The sequence below is a fragment of the Lolium rigidum genome, chromosome 7, assembly GCF_022539505.1.
Source record: "Lolium rigidum isolate FL_2022 chromosome 7, APGP_CSIRO_Lrig_0.1, whole genome shotgun sequence".
In the NCBI taxonomy this organism is placed as follows: Eukaryota; Viridiplantae; Streptophyta; class Magnoliopsida; order Poales; family Poaceae; genus Lolium; species Lolium rigidum.
This window is the reverse complement of record NC_061514.1, coordinates 334,622,233-334,642,571: the sequence shown is the minus strand read 5'-3', so window position 1 is coordinate 334,642,571 and position 20,339 is coordinate 334,622,233. Positions and strand designations below refer to the sequence as shown.

Here is a 20,339-nt window from a genome sequence, read left to right as displayed (position 1 = left end):
GGACCATCGCGATCTGTTTACGAATGTGTCTACACGGTTGAAGGATACAACGAGTGATATTTTTCCGTACATGGATGGTAGCCTAATCTATGGATTTGTCCACCTTCACCTAAGGAATGTGGGTCTTTCATGTTTACTTCTTTTAGCAGCCTTCTTTTATTTTTGTTATAACTTTAGAATTGGAACAAAATGTGTGCATCTCAGTTATGCACAGACCATGTGTAATGCTTAGACCTTTTAAGTAATAAAATGTCTTTTATCAAAGAAAAAAAAAGAGCAACTCAAATTGAGTGACTATCACCGTACCCGGAACTAAGAGCATCTCCAGTCACGTCTCTCAAAGCGTCCCCCAAAGATTTTTGGGGCACGCCGGCCATTTTATCGGCCCCAGTCGCGCGCCCCAAAGGCCCTTTCCGCCCAACGCAGTCCAATACGTTGTCCGGTGCCCCGAGCCCATCCCCACTCCACGGGGGACGCTCCGGGCGCACCGGACGGAGCGCGAAGCGAGGCGGGGAGTGGCGAGCCCGACGCGTCACTGACCCATTGAAATTTAATCAGTCTCGCACCACATCGCGCCTCTCCCGCCACTTTCCGCTACCAGTCGCACATTTCTCTACCCTGCCAAAAGATTTCACCCCCTCCCGTGATTTGTTTCTCCCTTCCACCGCCGATACTCTCTCCCTCCCGCTGCCGCTACTCTCCCCCAGCCATGGCGCCGACAGGCCCCAAAAAACTGGCCAAGAAATCGTCCACCAAGCCACCATGCAAGGAGGAAGCGACGAAGGGGCCGAAGGCAACGGTTTAGCGCCTCTTTTTACCACCAGTTTAGCTCCTCTTTCAATCACGATCTGATAGTCTATTGCACTTTCTTTGATAACTTCGCCCACACCATGGGGTTGTACCAGAAGAATTCAGAATGGTCCAGGTCTTTCGTGTTGTTGCAGTGCTATGGTAAGCTCAAACACAGCGAGAAGTGGCGGTTGACGCTATAGCAGCGGCGGCCGAGAAGACGCAATCGTCGATCAGAAAGTGCCTCGCCGAGGTCTACTCGACACTGCTCATCTGCAACAAAAAGGCCGACGAAAGGTGGGCGACGCTGCTCAAGAGGCAAAAGAGAAGATGGAGCTCAAGAAACGCAAAGAGGACTTCTCCCTGTTGACGACGTCGATAGTTGGAATGGATTAGGGGCGCACAACTACTACAAAGGCATGATTCATCGGCGAGTTACACGCCAAAATGGCGGCGACCAAGGCAGCGGCATCAACCTCACCCCCGGAGGCAGCGGCAGCGCCAGCAGGCGCGTCGGCAACAGCGTCTGCTAGTACACCTGCGTCGGCGTCAGCATCGGTATCAGCGTCCGGCCTCGGCATCGACGACGGAGCAGCCAGACCGGGCAGAGCACGAGGAGGTCGTCATGCTCGATGGGTCAACGTCGACTCAGGATGCATCATCGACATCACCGAACCCCTTCTTCTAAATTATGTTCAATTTGCACCCCCGATCTGTAATATAATCACGTCCTGTACTTTGATTGTGCCTACTTTGATCGTGATGACTTCAGCGGGAATAACCTCTTTTAAATATGAACTATTTAAATTTATGTTTGGTGATGGTTTTAGGTAACGCGGCTGGAAACGAACACGCCCCAAATGCTGCACGAGCCGACGGCATCCCCCATTCGCTAAATCCGGCACGTTTGGGGACGCGACTCTAAGTTTTCATTGACTGAGAAGTACTAACGAGTCGACCTCACTGAGCTGGTGCAGCAGCAAGTACAACGGCGGGCGTCGGTCCAGGGAGAAGTACAGGAATAGGCACCGTGAGATTGCCGTGACCTGCTTGTGCAGATGAAGTGGTGACTTCACGGTTATGCGGCATTCCCTGACAACGGGCCAGAGCTGAAGTATAACTCTAATGTAAAATTATTTTTCTACCATTCACTGACTGGTTCCTGGAACGTTGTCGTAATACGTGACTTCATGTCTTGTCTAACCCAAGAGATGCCAGCTCGGCCACATCTTAAATGTTACGTTAACACCTCGCTGCAGGACGGGATAGTTTCCGTTCTTGACAATTTCTTCCGTTTTCACGGGTCCTCAACCGAAAAACAGTTCACTTCACTGAGTCATAAAGCAACCAGAAGTCCTACTTCACCCTACACTTTATTCTTTACTGTGCTAAAGCGCATGCAACTAGCATGCCTAGCACTGGGCATGTATAAATATAAGAACTAATGTGTCCAGAACAAAAAATATAATTACACAGGGCAAGAATCCTATACAAGAAAGCAGCAGTTTGACAGGGCCTTGCAACCTAGCGGCAGTAAACCAATTTACAGGGGTGGTTACCTACGGTGCAAGAGCGCGCAGAAGAATCCTAGATGGGTTCTGCGAGCTTGATTCCAAAAGATGCCTTGGGCAGAGCTTCCACAAAATTGCAGCCTTTGGGTAACGTCATTCTTCAGAGGGAGCGGAGTTCAAAGGATCACTTGCAAGTATCACAGTAAGAACCACCTTCGTTCCGTGTAACTTGATCGATTTTGGGATTGTGGTTGGCTCGTAGCAGTGCTTGATCACTTGGCAGATTTTACTGCCGTTGCTTGCCTAGCAAGTACTCTCTCAAACTCGGCACAAGCTTCAGGCGAATCTTCTTCACTGGGAGGTACCAATTGCCAGAAGAGTGGCAAGTATGCCTCCCATTCACTCAAAATTTTAGCACCTTTCGCACTGCCCGTTTTTTCCTATAAAAGAGTCATCCAAATTACAAGAGTGTCAGGAATGGCCTGTTTGGAACAAAATTTTCAGGAAAAAAATACACTTGACTTACAACATAGGCCTCAATCAAGCCTTTCAGCTGCATCTGCCCAGCTGGAGCATTCACTCTCTGCATCTTGACGATCTCCTTGTTAATCTGTTAAAAAACACTTTGGACGTTATAATCCTGAGATCTGAATTCGGGGCTTCAGTGCATGAATGCTACAGAGCAGCTAGGCAGATGGTTAGAAGTTCTAAGTTCATGTACCTTTGGGACTAGTGTATCATCTTCATCTAGAATGTATGCAAGGCCACCAGTCATTCCAGCTGCAACGTTCCTCCCAACTCTGTGGATTGAGAAATATATATCAGAACAAGGGTAATACACAAAATGGGAGATCGGCTTTTTTTTTTTTTGAGAACATGGGAGATGGGCATTGTGCAGACTGTGTACTTACTTGCCAAGTACAACTACACAGCCACCAGTCATGTATTCGCAGCAATGATCTCCTGTGCCCTCAACCACTGCCTGACCGAGAGAGTTCCGAACTGCAAATCTTTCTCCTGTCTTCCCTCTCACAAATACTTGACCACCCGTAGCTCCATACAGACAAGTGTTCCCAACTATAGCAGCATCCTCAGGAACAAATCCTGTATCATCCACAGGAACTACAACCAGCTCTCCACCAGCCATACCCTGCAACAATAAAAATAGAAGTCTTATGAAGCTAGCCAGAAAGAATTTTCAATAGTGTATCTTTTGGACTAGTGTATCATCCTCATCTAGAATGTATTTAGTACCTTCCCCACATAATCGTTGGCCTCTCCTACTAGGCGAACATTCATGCCAGGGGTTAGAAAACAACCAAAGGACTGCCCTGCACTTCCAGTAAACCTGAAATGTTCGAAATTCTTCATTTTATACCTTGTCATAATAATAAAAATAATAGATGGAAAAAATTATGCAAAGAAGAAAATAGTTAACATACGTAATGTTCAGCTGGCCTGCAAAGCCCGTGTCCCCATACTTCTTAGCAATGGCACCTGCTACTCGACCACAGACAGCTCTGTCGACATTATAAATTGGGTATGTCTTTGAAACCTCTTTCTCGTTCTCAATTGCATCGATTACCTGTAAAATGCAGTTACATAACTTAAGTAATGCTGCATATGACAGAACTAGGTTCCTGACAACTATGCACTTCATTTTAGACTACAATGGCTATTGATCATCAATGTCACAGCTCTGGTTTCAAGAAGACCAAATAGCAAAGCCGAGGTGTTTTGATTGAGTATACACAAATCTGCTCAGGAGGACAGACTTTAGTCAAGTTAATAAATGTAATCAACACTGAAACCATTACCTCAGGATCTGCAAGGATAGTCTCATCAAGAACAGGGCCATTAGAGTGGACGTCCTGGCTTCTTATCTGAGAGCTGCTCCATTTGGGTAATCCAGCATTCTAATACAAGAACGTCCATTAATATAACAAGCATATGCATGAAGTGCCAATAACCCAAGCGAGAATAGCTATCAAAGCCATACCATTAATAGGTATCCAAGATCAATGTGTTGTGTTTTCACCAAAGAGATATGCTTTGGTTTAAGTAAATCAGTGTGCCCAATTATATCATCCAGCTTCTCATAACCCAACTGGGCTAATGTGGCTCGTACCTGGATAACTCACGCATGAGTACTTAAATACAGGTCATGGTTATTCTATAAAAAAAAGCATATGGATATGACCAAATGGTGAAAGCACGGAAAGAGGTTAACACAGAAGCATTAGTAATGAGAGTGATGTCATACCTCTTCTGCGACAAAGAGAAAGTAATTCACCAGATCGCCAGGAACACCAGGAAACCTAGCACGAAGCTCTTCTCTCTGCAGGTGCATAGAATGTAAGATAAAAGGTATGACCAAGAAAAACGAATAAAAAATAACTTGTGCTATTATTACCTGACTAGCAACTCCAACTGGGCAATTGTTTGTGTGGCAAATACGTGCCATGACACATCCGGTAGCTATCATAGCTACAGAACCAAAACCATATTCATCAGCACCCATGGCAGCAGCCAAAAGGACATCTAGGCCACTCCTGAATCCACCATCAACCCTAAGTACCACCCTTTCTCTCAATCCATTTTGTATAAGTGTCTGGAGGAAGTTAACTAGCTTTAGAACAAAGTGATTTGGTACTAGAAGAATCTGATTATAACAAGCAAATAAATGTAGGAAACCTGGTGAGTTTCTGTAAGACCAAGTTCCCAAGGACCCCCAGCATGCTTGATTGAGCTAATTGGGCTAGCTCCAGTACCACCATCATGACCTGATATCTGTATAATAAAATGATAATTCAGATGACCAAAATAAGTAGACTAAACCTCTCGCCCATGAGTACAGTATACTTTGGAAAAAACCACTGCCAGCTCATTATATAGTAGTTCAAAGCATGGTTCGTCTCAGAGACTCAAATGCTGTAAACTAATTCACCAGCTTGGCAAGTGGTGACCTACCTTGTAGTGTATGTGCATGCAATAACTGTGTGCTGAACTGCTGTGTTTTGGGAAATTTTAGTAGATTCGTGGGGATTTATTCCCCACAATCGTAACTGTTTATTGCATACAATTTTCACCAAAAAGAGATGGACACCAATAGGAAAGACATATCATTGTGAATATACTACAACAGATGCCACTGCATATAACAATGAAATAGGCAAAACAGTTTACGCAACCTCATAAGGACCAACTACAGCATATAGCACCTTGCAGTAAGATGTAAGTGTACCAAAGAAAATGTAAAATACCACGAAACTGTAAGACCATAGCAACTTAGGAGAATGCAGATCCACACACAATGAAGTATGAGCTAAATCAATGAATTATTACAAAATAAATGTTTAGCCCACCTGAATTACGTCTGCGTTTGCCTTAGATACTCCAGAGGCTACAGTTCCAATTCCTGCTTCAGCTACAAGCTTTACCGACACCTTCGCTTTAGGATTGATCTGCCCAGACAAATATAAATTAAATACTTCATTACTACCAATAAATGAAATTCCTTGTCCCAAGAAGAAAAAGAATCAAACAACACTGCTAGTTCTCCCATAGCACAAGCATTACTAGCTGAAATTCTATTCAAGTAGTTGTGCAAGACAAACCTGATGGAGGTCAAAAATTAACTGTGCGAGATCCTCAATGGAATAGATGTCATGGTGTGGTGGTGGGGATATGAGAGGAACACCAGGTTTGGAGTTTCTCAACCGAGCTATGTATGCACTGACTTTTTTCCCAGGAAGTTGACCCCCTTCACCAGGCTTCGCCCCTTGAGCAATCTTTATCTCGATTTGTTCAGCATTAACTAAAAATGTTGGTGTAACACCAAAACGCCCAGATGCAACCTGTGAAATGATAGTACATATAAGAACCAACTCAAATATATGAATCCAATAGAAAGAGGGTAGAGTGTGACTTTGATTCAGGACATATAAATAAAGAGGTAGACAGCAGTACAGAGTGGAAGTTCTCAAAATGCTTCCTACTTCTTTCTTTTTTTGCCACTGCAAAAGTTTCATATTTGAGAAGTGCCAAAGGGTGCTAACTAACATGTGACCTAGCACCATGCATATAACTAGCACCTTCAGGCACTGACAGACCTCTGATCTCTTTTGATGTTCATCTCTTGGCCTGACAAAACCCGGTGCTAGCTCATTTTAGGGGAAAATAAGCAGGACACACTGTCTATAAGGGGGATTTGGGTATGCCACTGCAAAAGTTTCATATTTGAGAAGTGCCAAAGGGTGCTAACTAAACATGTGACCTAGCACTGTGGATATAACTAGCACCTGCAGGCACTGACAGACCTCTGATCTCTTTTGATGTTCATCTCTTGGCCTGACAAAGGCCGGTGCAGCTCATTTTAGGGGAAAATAAGCGTACTCAACAGCATACTACATATGAAGTGTTATTGCTACTAACACATTCATCTACAGGAATGATGCAAAACTTAATCTTGAATAAGTCTGATTGTTCACAGCATTGGTTTCTAAGCAGTGCTTTAACCAGTGTATCATAACAAAATTGAGTGCAATTCTACTCAGTAATGACTGAAGAATTGATAAGGTAGCCATTAAGAGAGCATATCTACCAAGGATAATTAGAGCAATCCACAGTCATGGTTTTGAAATAGAAGCATAAACTACACCAAAACTATTTATAATAATAGCCAAAGTAAAGTGCCAAAATCAAGCAGTTCATGCTGCACCTGCTTAATGGCACTTGTGGCAGTGTCCCCGTTCTGAAGACCTTTGAGATGAGGAAGTGTTGGAGAATACCCATCAACAACATCTGCAAGGGGACTCCAGCGGATTGGGTCCTGCAAAATATGTCCATAAGCAACTATATGTTGTAATTTCCACTATAGCTACCTGACATAACTAGCTTTATTGTTGTAATGTATGTTATTTAACCCACCTCACCACCTTCTCCAGAATTAGATTTCCCACCAATTCTATTCATAGCAATTGCAATTGCTTCATGAGTTTCTCTGGAAATAGCTCCCAAGGACATTCCACCTGTGCAAAAGCGTTCGACAATAGAGGTTGCAGGCTCAACTTTGCCTATAGGAATAGGGGGCCGTTCACTCTTCAACTCTACAAGATCTCGAAGAACCTGCAGCATAGAGAATGGTAAACCAAAGGTGATACAAAAAAAATCTACAGGCCGCCCACCTGCAAAGTGAGGATTAAGCACCACTAACATTGACAGGACGGCTTGCAAGATGTTGTTGGTAGATGGTGTACGCATTATCACTTCTTTCACGAATTGCTTTGTGCAGAAGCTTTGACATCTCAGGATTATTTGCATGAAATTCGCCTATTCAGGAAAGCAAAAAACACAATATTTCAGCAATAAGCAGTAACATAATATTGCAGTACATATGATCCCAGATTATTTTTCCTCCCAAAATGCAATTTCTGCCGCAACAAGAGGTGTATTTTGGAGGGAAATGAGGTATTATCAGTATTAACTTAATGAATGTACCTATCATACTAACAAAAGAAAATGGATTTAACTATCACGTTAATTATAAGCATTTTTCATCCCTGATTGGCAGGCATAAAATGCATTTGCAATGATGCTGCCCTGGACAACAATATTCAGGAATCGCCCAGGCCCCTACCAGTACCTCCCCTTGCAATAGACAGGAGAGGATCCATGAAGTCACTGGCAATGGTGAATCAAAAGGAGGACTCAAAGAAACATAGACTTCTAGAATAGTTGTGGCCTTAGTATGTTTTTTTTTCACATGGTGGCCTTAGTATGTTTTGATTGATGACATACAAATGCCGCACACAACATAGCAGCCAAATCTCAGGTTCTTAATTGATGTCATTTTAACTAAAACAATCATATTGGGATAAAATGGAAGAACACAGACAGTCAAGTCATAAAATCTAACTTTGCTACAGTTGACGAGATATGTATACCTCCAGGTCTGGACTGGATGAATCCAAAGTTTTCCAGCCTCTGTGCGGTATCTTCCGAGAATGCCTTCACCCAGAATGATAATGTTTCCCGGCCCAGCTTTACAACAAAGGGATAGGGCAATAGAGTTGGAGAAGTGTCAGTAGGTAAAAATTTCAGAAGAGCTAAAAGGTACATAGCCAACTACAGGTTATAATCTGAACACTTCTAGATAGGCAATGTGCCAGACCAACAAAACACCAAAAAAGCAAATCAAGTATGTTTTGACAAACTCCGCGACTAAGTGGGATACTAAAAAAATGTGAATTACCTCATCAAGGTTAAGTCCTCCAATTTTCGATACACTTCCACAGAATGCAAGGTCAACAACTTCTTGGCCAAGACCATATATTTCAAAGATCTGAGCTCCACAGTAACTATCCAGAAGATACGACAGATTAAACCATTGAATGATTACATCACCATGATGGCCACAATTGTTATATAACGTTGAATGGCAAAGATAGACAAACCTTGAGAGCAATGATATGCCCATTTTTGAGAGTATCTTGAGCAGGCCAGATTTTACAGCCTGAAAACATAGACCGACTGAATATCACAACCATAATGGAACATAAAGATCATACTTCCACGAGTCCACCACACCATAAGTGTACAGATGTAGTATTGAGTTCAACTATGTTCAGACGCATAACTGCAGCAGCACACCAACATGCAACAATATAGTCAAAACTCACAACTCATAGATATAGAAAATCATACCTTGATGAAGTTTCTTTGAGCCTGCTCGATGGTCACTGTTGGCATCTTGCCGTTGCGCATCAAATTAACAGTTTTCTTGCTCAGCCTCCATTGTCGGCATGTTTCTAATGCCAGATATGGGCATACGGCACTAATGCGCAATAAAAGATTGAATATTAGTAAATCTAGCAAGAAAACGCAGCATGGTCACTTGAAAACTAATGGTTCTGGAGAATGTGCACAACTGAATATTAGATCCAATTAGAAGTTGCTGAAGAGACAAACAAATAAGGAAGGAATAATTGGATCTTTGAGAAGATCCCACCGAGCAAAATACACGAAAAGGTTTTTATTTGCTGATTTAGACTGGCACAAAGTCAAATTTTTCTGCCTATCATAGCTGCTTCTTCTAGCTGAACCTTCTTTAGATTTTCTTCATCCTTTCTTCCTCTAACTTTGTATTTCTTTCTGACAGTGTTTCTAACGGCATAAGTCCGCAGGAACAATGTCTATGTTCACAGTCTAGTATGAGGACTGTATGCTGTTATCTTATCCTCTAAGATTCATGCTCCAAGTTCAAAAAACTGCATGACATTTTTTGGAAAGAGTTCGACTGTGAATTCATAATTATCATCTAGACTTCAGTTCTATACCAATTGTCAAAAGGAAATACTAGCCAGCCAAGTGGCTATGGTGCAATGACTTGAATAGGGTATATATGCTTCTCTTTTGGAAAAGACTAGAGTCAGTTTGAAACTTTATCAAATAGTTTCATACTCCCTCCATCTCATGAAACTTGTCTGAGATTCATCAAAATTTGGATGTATCAAGATTTGGTGTCTTGATACATCCAAATTTAGATAAATCTCAGACAACTTTCATGTGACTTTTATTACCATGCTAATGCCAGAAGATTTGCTACATGATCCTGGAACGGGGAGTATTGGATATCATGAATACAGAAATCATAAATATATATTGTCAAAACGTGGTATGCAAAGACATAAGCAACTGGAACTGACAGTCAATGACACTATGATACCCCGACTGAATTATATTATGATTCCGTGTATTCAAATCATGCTGGCCTAATAACCCTGATCATCAATAAACACAGATTCGAACTCCATACATGCATCTATGCTGGATCAGAATGTCAAGCGAAGCAAATATAAGTAAGGAACTGGCGGTTACTGGAGAAAATTTATTTAAAAATCAAAGTCATACCTGGCTCCATATCCAATCAAACAGGCAAATTGATGGGTACTGAAACACTGAGCGGTGTCAGCAACAATTGAAGCAGACATGCGGAGGCCATTTTGAATCAGATGCTGGTGGATGGCACCAACGGCTAGAAGTATTGGGATGGCAGGCCGTGTTGGTTCCTACATCATCCATTCATTTAATTACAATTTAGCAGGTTTGTATAAAAGAGGACGTGACTCTATCTCCTGAATTTGACAAAAAAATTCCATATTTGAATCCAAAAATAATCATTTTAAGAGAACTACCTAGCTTCTTAGTAACTGTAAGTTGCAGCATGCATTTTTAGGAAAACTAATGCTGGTATTTTTCTGGACACAAAACCAGAAAATTTAAGTGTAGAATTCATATTACTAAACTTTGGCATGCAATAGACAATGTTTTAATTTTGACAAGATAAGGGCCGTTCATCAGGAAAGCTGGATTTGGCAATGGTGCTTCTAAGATAGAGAAAGAAAATGGTGCATGTATAACGGTGTCACAAACAAAAACAGTTACATATTATGTGCCCATTTGAAGTGAGAACTGAGAACAACATTCGCATGCATCAAGTATTAAGGACATGTCATTTTGATGCGCTGGTGTATTTTATTATTTTGCACCATTATATTTATGTCACCACATAAATTGTGACAACTTGAAGACTGCCGCAGACATCTGTGTTAACATATTAAGAAGTCAGAAGCTACTCACGAGTTCTTCAGAACGATCAGAAAGGACCAGAAGTTGAGAACCACTCCGCACAGCAGCGTCAGCTTCTTCACAAAGAGCATTAATTGCCTTATCTAGGGAGCCGTCGAGGCCTTTACGGATATTAAAGTACGTCGAGAGTACTTTGGGCTTCAATTTTGGGTCATTCAATAGAGAATCTAGTTCACCTTCATTCAGTACAGGACTTGATAGAGTAACCTGAGAAGTCAACAAGATGGCATCTAAATATTACTCCAAGAATACAATGTAAACCGTTACCTTCAAAAATTACTAACCTGATCAGCATTTTCAGGGCCAACCTCCAAGATGTTGCCTCGTTTACCAATATTAACTTCAAGAGACATGACTAAACCTTCTCGGAGTGGATCAATTGCAGGGTTTGTAACCTAGAAATCAATGAGATCCATTCATAAGACGAAGCTGATACGATTATGATTGCAAAAGTAGTGTAAAGGAGGGCCATTAATGCTGCGCACTGTTCATTCAGGCCCTGCAGATGCGGTATTAATTGTGAAATAGAGATAAAATTAATTTATTCCCTTATTACTTAGATTTTATTTAACCATAGCAATCAATCAATAGCACTCTAGGGGGTTCAGCGAGTTAACGAACATGGCATGATGTGTACAAAAGATTCACTGACCTGTGCAAATCGCTGCTTGAAATAATCAAAGAGCATGTGTGGTTTTTGTGACAACACAGCCAATGGAATGTCATCACCCATACAAAATGTAGGCTCCTTCCCTTGTGAAGCCATCGTTTCAATTACCATTTGCACATCTTCACTGGAATAGCCAAATGCCCTAAAACACAATAACATTAAATTAAACATCAGGTCTGACCCTCTTACTGACCATCTAGCATCTCTAATTGGTAGTCATTCACATTTGCCTGCAGCACAACATCTGACGTAACAACATAAGCAAGTTGTACAAATGGGGCACATGTCAAAATCAGCCAGAATCTTGGCAATATATTTCTGGGCATGACATGATACCAAGATCAAAAGTATCATTTCGTGTTTTACCATATTGTAAACTAGGTGTACTTCAAATATTCCATAATGTAATACTGTGCAAATACTTTTGATGAATATATCTATTGGACGGCAAATAATTGTATGTATGGTTTAAAAAGGTTTACTGGATGCATTCTGAAATTATATGACCCGAAAAAAACGAAGGGCATTGGGATAATGAAGCATAGTTTAAAAAATAATATACATGTCACAGAAATAGTCAAGTCACAAGTCTACAACCTTCTCAACATAAGCATTAGGAAAAATGTCAGACATACATACACACTAACTCTGGAACAAACATACTGAGTACCACAACACAATAAAGTACAGGGGGAAGGTAGATAAGAGTTCTTTGGAGCAATGTTTGTGGATTCTTACTGCTGATGTCTCATAACTGTTTCATTGTCCATAACAGGAGATGATTGGAAATTGACAGGCTTTATTGAACGTGTACTTTGTTGCAACCAATCCCCATAGGGGTTTGCTGAAGCCACCTTCTTCTTCACTTCTGTGTTTTCAAGCACCTAGGACGACTCACGAGGTTTAGAATCTACATTTCAGAAGACTGCGATGGTCAAAGGCAAGACATTGTAGAGTTTGTTCTATTGTATTCTAACCTGGCCAGTTTGTAGGTCAACTGTTATCATCATTCCAGGGCCCAATCTTCCTTTCATTACTACCTTAGATTCATCCATTGGAATTACACCAACCTGTAGATTTCATTAACAGACCTAGTCAGTTGGTCAGAATCCTACATAATACTTCTCAAACTCTAGTAAAACAGTAGAGAAGGTGCTCCAAGATTACTACATCAACTATGGCATGCAGTTGCATGACATGCTTCCAAAATGAACACATCAAATTCAACTGCCCAAGAGATGGTGAAAGTAGTGCTAGAGTATAATTTGAAATCTGATAAACTGTGCTCGTCAAATTATGAGCCTAAGATTCTAAGCGTCGCACGTAGTGCCAAACAGGTTTATGAAATAGTAATTCTCCTCCATCACAGCTATCAGATGTGCTGCTCACCTGCTAGCAGCTTTTCGTAATATTACAAGTAGTAACCAAACACTCTGTACAGTGTGCATCAACAGAATAAAGGAAAAGGTGAACTTTATTCAATAGATGATGAACATGAAAAAGGTAGGTACTGTGTATACTCTCTAGTAGGATCAAAGTACTTGCATTATGAAAGAATAAGATGAGAAGTGTAGCCACAAAATGGTTTCCACGTGTTGAATTGTAAAGTTCTTGCTACATCCAAGTGCAAGCTTCTAACACAACAGATAAATTGATATATTTAAAATTGATATATACACAACCTGGCTCCGTAAAATGAATTTTCAGCCAAAAGGGCAACAGCAGCAACCTATGTGGGGTTACTAAAGTTTACCGCCACAGAAGGATCAGCATATGAAGCATTCAAATAGGAATCAAACACTAATAGGTAAATTCAGAATTTCTCCTAATCACCTAGCGTAGCTGCCAGACCTAACATTTCAGCAAATGGACACAATACTTACTGAATGTTACATTAAGTTTAGCTTGTGACATCTGAACTCTGCGATTTGGTATAGAAGGATGTCAGTATATCTGCAATAAGTTACGCAGATAAACCAAATGCTCCAATTTCAAAATTGACACTTCACTAATGTGTGAGATAAAACGGCTCTATGATAACATTGTTACCAAACAGAATATTCAGAAATCAGAGGAAATAGCTTGAACCTACCTCAGATGCAACATAAACAAAACCATCTGATGTTCTCCAGTAGCGTGCTGGACGGAGCCCATTTCGATCGAGGCATGCTCCTACTGTCCTTCCGTCACTATATAAAAAGTATGCCAAAAATAACTTGTAAATATAGCCCACTCTGTTGTAGGAAATTATTCAGCTGGCGAAAGGCAGCGTTGGGATATCTTTCAAAATAAAATGAAAAAGGAGCAAAAGGAGAAAGTAAGAAGGAAGAAAAATGTGCTAATGCATGAAATATCTTCAACCAAAAATAGGCAAGAAACTGTCTTCACATCAGAAACTAGAATAGTAACAAATAACATGGCCAGCAGCAGATTGACACAATCTTACCTGAACAAGAGTAAAGCAGGCCCATCCCAAGCCTCCATTTGACCTTTGTAGTATTCATAGAAGTCAATTGCCTAATACACAAATAAAGAGAAGTTTCGATTGGACAAGAGTGTAGGAACAAATTAATATGAAAGGGACTTCATGCCTGCCCAACATTTATTCACTAATACATCCCATACCTCAGGATATTTTATCGATAATGTCGGGTGGTTCTTATATGCCTCAGGGACAAGCATCATCATAGCTTCAGCCGGACTTCTACCACTTCTTAACAGTAACTGGCAAAAGAAAGGATGTGATGCCTCAAATATTACAACACCAGTATTTAAGGTATAAATAAATGTGACACAGTCAGAATAGTATATATAAATGTGATGCACAGTGAAAATAGATCCGTTAGAATTTGCCGCTTAGCAGTTACTGACATGTTTCTAGCATTAACAGAATTAGACAGAGTACCACTTTGTTATCAAAAAATAGAAAAGTTCACTTAACATAGTATGACTGCACGCATGTTTGTTCTTTTATGAAACTACTTATTTCAGTCCATTACATCTGTAAGTCAAAGTGCGGCCAAATAGTAGAAGCCATATTCACAGGTGGGTTATTTATCGTTAATCAAGTTCAACAGAGCCCAAATGGCGTAGGAATCTATTCAAGTACTGACAAGATAGCAAAATCATGTGAATGGAACGGTTGTGCAGACAAGAACACAAGAAATGCATGCTCTGTGTATGTTAATGAACAGTGCAGAGTCTCGTACTTCAGCAGCATTGTCAAGGTTTGCTGAATCAGATGCTTTAGGGTCACCAAACGGGCGTATTTCATTCTCACGACCTCGCCACACAGGAGATTGTATTGTGGCTTCCCTTGATCGCATCCAGTTCAAGTTTCCCTGCAAAGAAAAACAACACTATGAGTAATGGCGAAAGCATGTCTAATTTCCAGTATCAAACACTTGGTGAAGATCATAGGAAGAAGCTAAGTAATAAAGTAAGATACAAGGCGTAAAAGTAGTTAATGTGAACCTGTATTGTATTAATCTCTCCATTGTGTCCAAGTAACCTCATCGGTTGTGCAAGAGGCCATCTAGGGCTTGTGTTGGTACTGAATCTTCTATGATATATGGCAAATGGAGATTTGTACATCTCATTCCGAAGGTCCAAATAGAATTGCCCAAGAACCTCAGATCGAAGCATTCCCTTGTAGATGATTGTTTTACTTGACAAAGAGCAGAAATACAGTTCATCCGCCCAACTAGAAGATTTTGCAGCCCGCTCTATCAGCTTTCGGCAGATGTATAATTCTCTCTCTATGTCATCAGCATCATCTTCTTTCGCAATTTTAACGAATATCTGCTCTATCTTGGGCATTGTTTCTTTTGCATTGCGACCTACCACTGATACATCAAAAGGAACAGGTCTCCAGCCAAGAACCTCAAGGCCTTCATCTGTAAAAACCTTCTCGACAACTGCAAAGTGATATGGTGCCACTTTCAGATGGTGTACAAGCATAACTAATAGAAACTAAGGATCACTTGTACATGCGAAAGCGTAAGGACATGTTTTGGAAAGAAAACTACATCAGTAACTACAAAACTGTGTCCCTATTTTACTTCTGAGGCAGATGCCGACGACTCGACGTGAGTACCAAAATGAATGCACTTTTATGAAGCTATGCAAATTCGTAGTAGTGTAGTACAGTAGAGCTGAAATAAAACATATGCAGTCTGACCATCCTTCCAAAAAGTTTGTATACCATAGCCAACAACAAAAAATCCAGCAAAAGAATGTTGCAGGCAAAGGTTTCAAGGACAATGATGGCATGGCAAGCGAAGTACAGCAGGATGAAAATTCTGAAGCGATCAGAGTGTGATGTCAAAGACATGCATTGCCAAACAGAAATCTCTGATTCATGTAAGCACAGGGAGCCTCCACGAAAACATAGGAACCATTGGCACTTCAAAGACAAGAGGAAATGCTCCGCAATATGGAGAACATATCGTGGGGTAGCATCAGAAACATTACCAGCTTTGGCCTCTGCCGCGGAATTGTCGTCTTGCGGAAGGAAGACCATGCCCACACCTGTATGTGTTTTTTCAAAGGGGGCAAGCCCTTGCTTGCTGCCCCATTCATTAAACAAATCCCACGGAATGCCGCTCATCAACCCTGCGCCATCACCAGAGTCGTTGTCTGCTCCGCAGCCGCCACGGTGCTCCATGCACCCGAGGGCCGTAAGAGCGTCGCGGACAATGTTGAACGAGGGCTCGTTATTCAAGTTGGCGACGAACCCAACACCACAGGCTCCACGCTCTGCCAAGATATCGTTCATGTCCGCAGCCTGGTAAAAGAGGAAACTCCAGATGTCAACTAGCAGCGCGTGAATTACAAAATTACAAGTCGTAAAATCGTCGGGCCACAGCCCATTCAATACATTCTGGAAGGGTGATGGGGAGCTAGTTGTACGTCAGAAGTGTTCCACCTAGGCATGACACAATGTGGAAGTTGATGGTGATTAGTGCCTACCACCACAGCTGTCACCTAACCTTCCATCAGCACGCACCTGCTTATTCTAACTGCATTGATGTGTTCACTTGCCACAAAGCCCACGCTCTCTGTACTTTAAAAACTCCATGGATGAAAGGAACAGAACGTAACAAAAGCGATACTGGTACGCAGCGCATCATTATGAGCTAGAGACCAAAACAACGATCACATGCAATGAATTCCTGCGGCGGCAGCGCAGAGCCTTATCGTGGGATACAGTCATCAAGCAGGGTATGGCCAAAATAACCGGACTCAACACCTGATTATTATTGGCCCCTAAAATTTCGTAAACCAATTTGCTACCGGAAGGAGCACGCGGCCGATCAACAAAGGTCATGATCCAGCAAGGCAAGTCATCCGCGGTGACCTCGTCGTGAACCAATCTAATCACCTATAGAAAACAACAAAAACCCCAACCAACCCTCGGAAACCCAAGCGCGAGGCGAGCAGTTGATCGGCGGGGGCGGGGGTGGGGGAGTCCGTACCTCCTGCACGGGTTTCTGTGGCGCCGCCCGGTGGCGCGAGACGTCGAGCACGGCGCGGGCGGAGACGGCCCAGCTGCGGCGCGCGGCGGCGAGGGCGGGCGCCCTGGCCCCGCGGGCCCGGAGCCTGCGCGCGGCGGCGCGGCCGGCGAGGAGCAGCGGCGCGGCGCGCGGGAGCGGGAGGAGCCCGGCGGGGCGCGGCGAGGGCGCGACCGCGCGCGGGAGCGTGGCGGCCATGATCCGGTGACGGGCGAGCGAGCCCCCTGCCGGACTCTAGCTAGACAACAGCCACCACCAGACGCGGCTGGATAGAGGAGGAGGCCGGCGGCGGACGCGTGGTGGGAAGGGAATGCGGGGGGGGAAGCGGACAAGGGCGGGATCGTGTGGAGAGGGGGAGGATAGGGGGTGCGGGGCGGGGAGAGGAGGAGGGAGGCGGAGGGGGAGGGGGGTGGGTGGCTGATGGGGTGCGGAGGAGGAGAGGAGGGGAGTAGTTTATAGACGACGACGAACGAAGGAGGGCTGTGATGTGCCTCTCGGGTGTGCGGAGAGGCGACAGACGCAGGGAACCGCGACCGAGCGGGGATGGATCAGGAAAGACGCCGCCCAGGCCAGTGATGAAGGAGGGGAGGTCCTGGGAGCGCTTGGGTTTGTGTGGTTTTGCCTTTTGTGGGGCTTGCGGCGCCTTTCCGTGGGGCCGGGGCCGCCCCCTCTGGATTGGGGACGCATAGGTGGCTGGCTGCCTAGCTCGGATTTTGGACTGGGGTTTAGTCTTCACAGGGTGGTGCGGTCCGCATGGTGTGATTCATGTGTGCTAGCCACGTAGACTTCTCAATTACCCGAAGTCCTAAGAGCATCTTCACCAGCACGTTCAAACAGTCATCGGCAGGGGCATTCGTATTGTCGTACGAGGGGCGCTGGCACAGTATCCTCTATTTGGAGGAGCTGCTCCTATACCGTCGTCCCAATACTCGAACATGAAGTTTGGGCCAACATACGGCCACCGAATCGCCGTCTAGTTCAGCTGCAAAAAACAACTTGGGCTTCCAGGCCAGATGATCAGATGAACGGGGTCTTGGTAGTCTTAGTGTTTACAGGGTGGCCCGCATGGCGCGATTCATGTGTCAGGCTACTCATAGTGGGAGTAACATAGCTAGTAAAATCACACATCTCAAGAGGTTTTGGTGACGTGGTATGTCTATACATGAATAAAAAGAGTGAGGTGGTAACCATAACATCACACACCTCAATGCAAGATGATTCTACGACATACTAATGATACAATGCATGACACCACATATAAGTTACTATCCACTATAAAGGTAGTAACTTAGACATGGCAGCCTCAAGGCCTTCCCAATTACCCAAAAGTCCTTTGGAGTCGCACTTAATATGTTTGGTTAGTTTGGCCAGTCAAATGGAAAAAAAAATGCACATATATAGTGTTCAATATGAAATATACGATCAATTTGTTGTACTTTTTCTTACACATATTTTTTCAGCGTACCGTGAATACGACACCGATCAGAGTATAATTTAGAATGAAAATGTGTCTAGATACAACATTGATTAGAGCGGTAACTATTGGTGGTTAACTGGTGACCATTCCAATTTGGAATGGGTAGAACTAGCATTTCCTAAAATACAGAGAGATTTATAGACGACAAAAGAGTGACGCGCAATGTGCCTCTTGTGTGCATGGAGTGGCGGCAAATGCGGGGAACCGTAACCGAGCGATCAAGCGGATGGATTGGAAAAGATGGCGCCAAGTGAACCGGAGGTCGGGGAAAAGGGGCGTTGTGGTCGTAGTTGGGTTTTTGTGTGGTTCTGAAAAATAGGGAGTTGCGTATCGTGGGGCTTGCGCTGGCTTTTGGTTGGGTCTGGGACTCTGTATTGGTGACGCGTACGTGCTTGACCGAGATTTCGGACTAGGGTTTACGAAAAGGTGGGATTAATGTTGAGTGTTTTATAGACGACAAAAGAGCGAGGCACGATATGCCGCTCGTGTGTACGGAGTGACGACAAATGCGGGAAACAGCAACCGAGCGAGCATACGAAATGGATCAGGAAAGATGGAGCCAAGTGAACCGGAGGTGAGGAAAAATGGGTGTTTTGAATGAGGGGGGTTGCGCCTTGCGGGGCTTGCGCTGGCTTTTGGTTGGGTCTGGGACTTTGTATTGGTGATGCATACATGGTTGACTCAGATTTTGGACTAGGGTTTACGAAAAGGTGGGCTTAATGTAGAGTGTTTTCTCACCATGGTTTCCCTTTCGGGTCGGTAGAATGAAAAAGTCATATTTACACAAAACCATTCATATGTAAATACATTATGATCCAAATTACCCAAAGTAATGGTGGTGGGACTACGATCTGTTACTTCGCTAGTCGAATAAAAAATGCATATATATTGTTTTAGGAAAACACCCTCTGTTCTACTCAAATAATTGTTCAGTTTATCAGGCGATTTTTTCCCACACGTTGTGAATAAGACTATTTTGAGGATAACTTAGGATGGAACTGTGTCTAGATTCAACATTGATGAGAGCAGTAATTGTTGGTGATAAATTGCAATCCTTCCAATCTGGAAAGGGTGGAATTGACATTTTCTATAATACAAATAAAGTACGCCTAACATTTGCATATAATAAAAAGGACAAAGTGAGATTTATAGTTTATAAATGACGAACAAGCAAGGTTTGATGTGTCTCGCGTGCAGATGACACATGCGGGGAACCGCGACCGAGCGAGCAATCGAATGGATCGGGAAATAGAACTACGATCGAGCGAGCAATCGAATGGATCGGGAAACGGTGTTCCCAATGAATGGAAGGTGATGAAAAAGGGATGTTGTGGTGGCAGTTGAGTTTGTGTGGTTTTGGAATAGAGGTTTGCGTGGCTTGTGGTGGGGTCCGGGACTAGACTAGGGATGCATAGGTGGCTGGCTGAGATTTTGGACTAGGGTTTTAGACTTCATAGTGGTTTTCATTTGTTTATCGGCGAGGGTGGTCCGCATAATGTGATTTATATGTACTTGCCGCGAAGACTTCCCAATTATCCAAAGTCCTAGTCGAATGGAACATGCATATACAGGGTGTTTTAAGAAATACATCATGTGTTTTGTTCATTTACTTGTTCTTTTTATTAGGTGTATTTTTTCATGTATCATGCATAAGACACTGATTTGAGGATTATTTAGAATGGAAATACGTCTACATACAACATTGGTTAGAGTAGTAATTGTTGTTGGTC

At 43.0% G+C, this 20,339-nt stretch overlaps 1 protein-coding gene across 2 annotated transcripts; it reads right to left on the bottom strand.

Annotated features, from left to right (window-relative positions):
* Positions 1 to 2,121: 2,121 nt before the first annotated feature.
* Positions 2,122 to 17,330, bottom strand: LOC124670619 (ferredoxin-dependent glutamate synthase, chloroplastic-like). Of its 2 annotated transcripts, XM_047207096.1 has the most exons (33): positions 17,097 to 17,330; positions 16,093 to 16,405; positions 15,094 to 15,536; positions 14,829 to 14,960; positions 14,245 to 14,343; positions 14,066 to 14,136; positions 13,712 to 13,808; positions 12,597 to 12,689; positions 12,358 to 12,503; positions 11,602 to 11,761; positions 11,234 to 11,344; positions 10,941 to 11,156; positions 10,212 to 10,369; positions 9,006 to 9,135; positions 8,756 to 8,814; positions 8,554 to 8,659; positions 8,246 to 8,342; positions 7,516 to 7,631; positions 7,230 to 7,427; positions 7,021 to 7,131; positions 5,918 to 6,157; positions 5,666 to 5,764; positions 4,995 to 5,090; positions 4,714 to 4,911; positions 4,564 to 4,638; positions 4,300 to 4,428; positions 4,118 to 4,216; positions 3,743 to 3,885; positions 3,555 to 3,648; positions 3,212 to 3,450; positions 3,022 to 3,100; positions 2,827 to 2,910; positions 2,122 to 2,740 (listed from the first exon to the last, which is right to left on the bottom strand). In XM_047207096.1, exons 1-33 carry the CDS (start codon positions 17,328 to 17,330, stop codon positions 2,573 to 2,575), a joined length of 4,833 nt encoding a protein of 1,610 aa, XP_047063052.1. In that variant the 3' UTR covers positions 2,122 to 2,572. The 2 variants fall into 2 exon arrangements, with proteins under 2 accessions (XP_047063052.1, XP_047063051.1); XM_047207095.1 differs by having other exon boundaries at positions 4,564 to 4,911.
* Positions 17,331 to 20,339: the final 3,009 nt, after the last annotated feature.

Bases quoted from the DNA above. Each gene is read 5' to 3' on its own strand.
- LOC124670619 (XM_047207095.1), bottom strand. From the start codon at position 17,330: ATGGCCGCCACGCTCCCGCGCGCGGTCGCGCCCTCGCCGCGCCCCGCC. The intron at 8,343-8,553 runs GTAATTCACATT...TTTGTTGTAAAG, and splicing joins GAGGACTTAACCTTGATGAG to CTGGGCCGGGAAACATTATC. The intron at 7,632-8,245 runs GTATACATATCT...TTTCCTGAATAG, and splicing joins CATCCAGTCCAGACCTGGAG to GCGAATTTCATGCAAATAAT.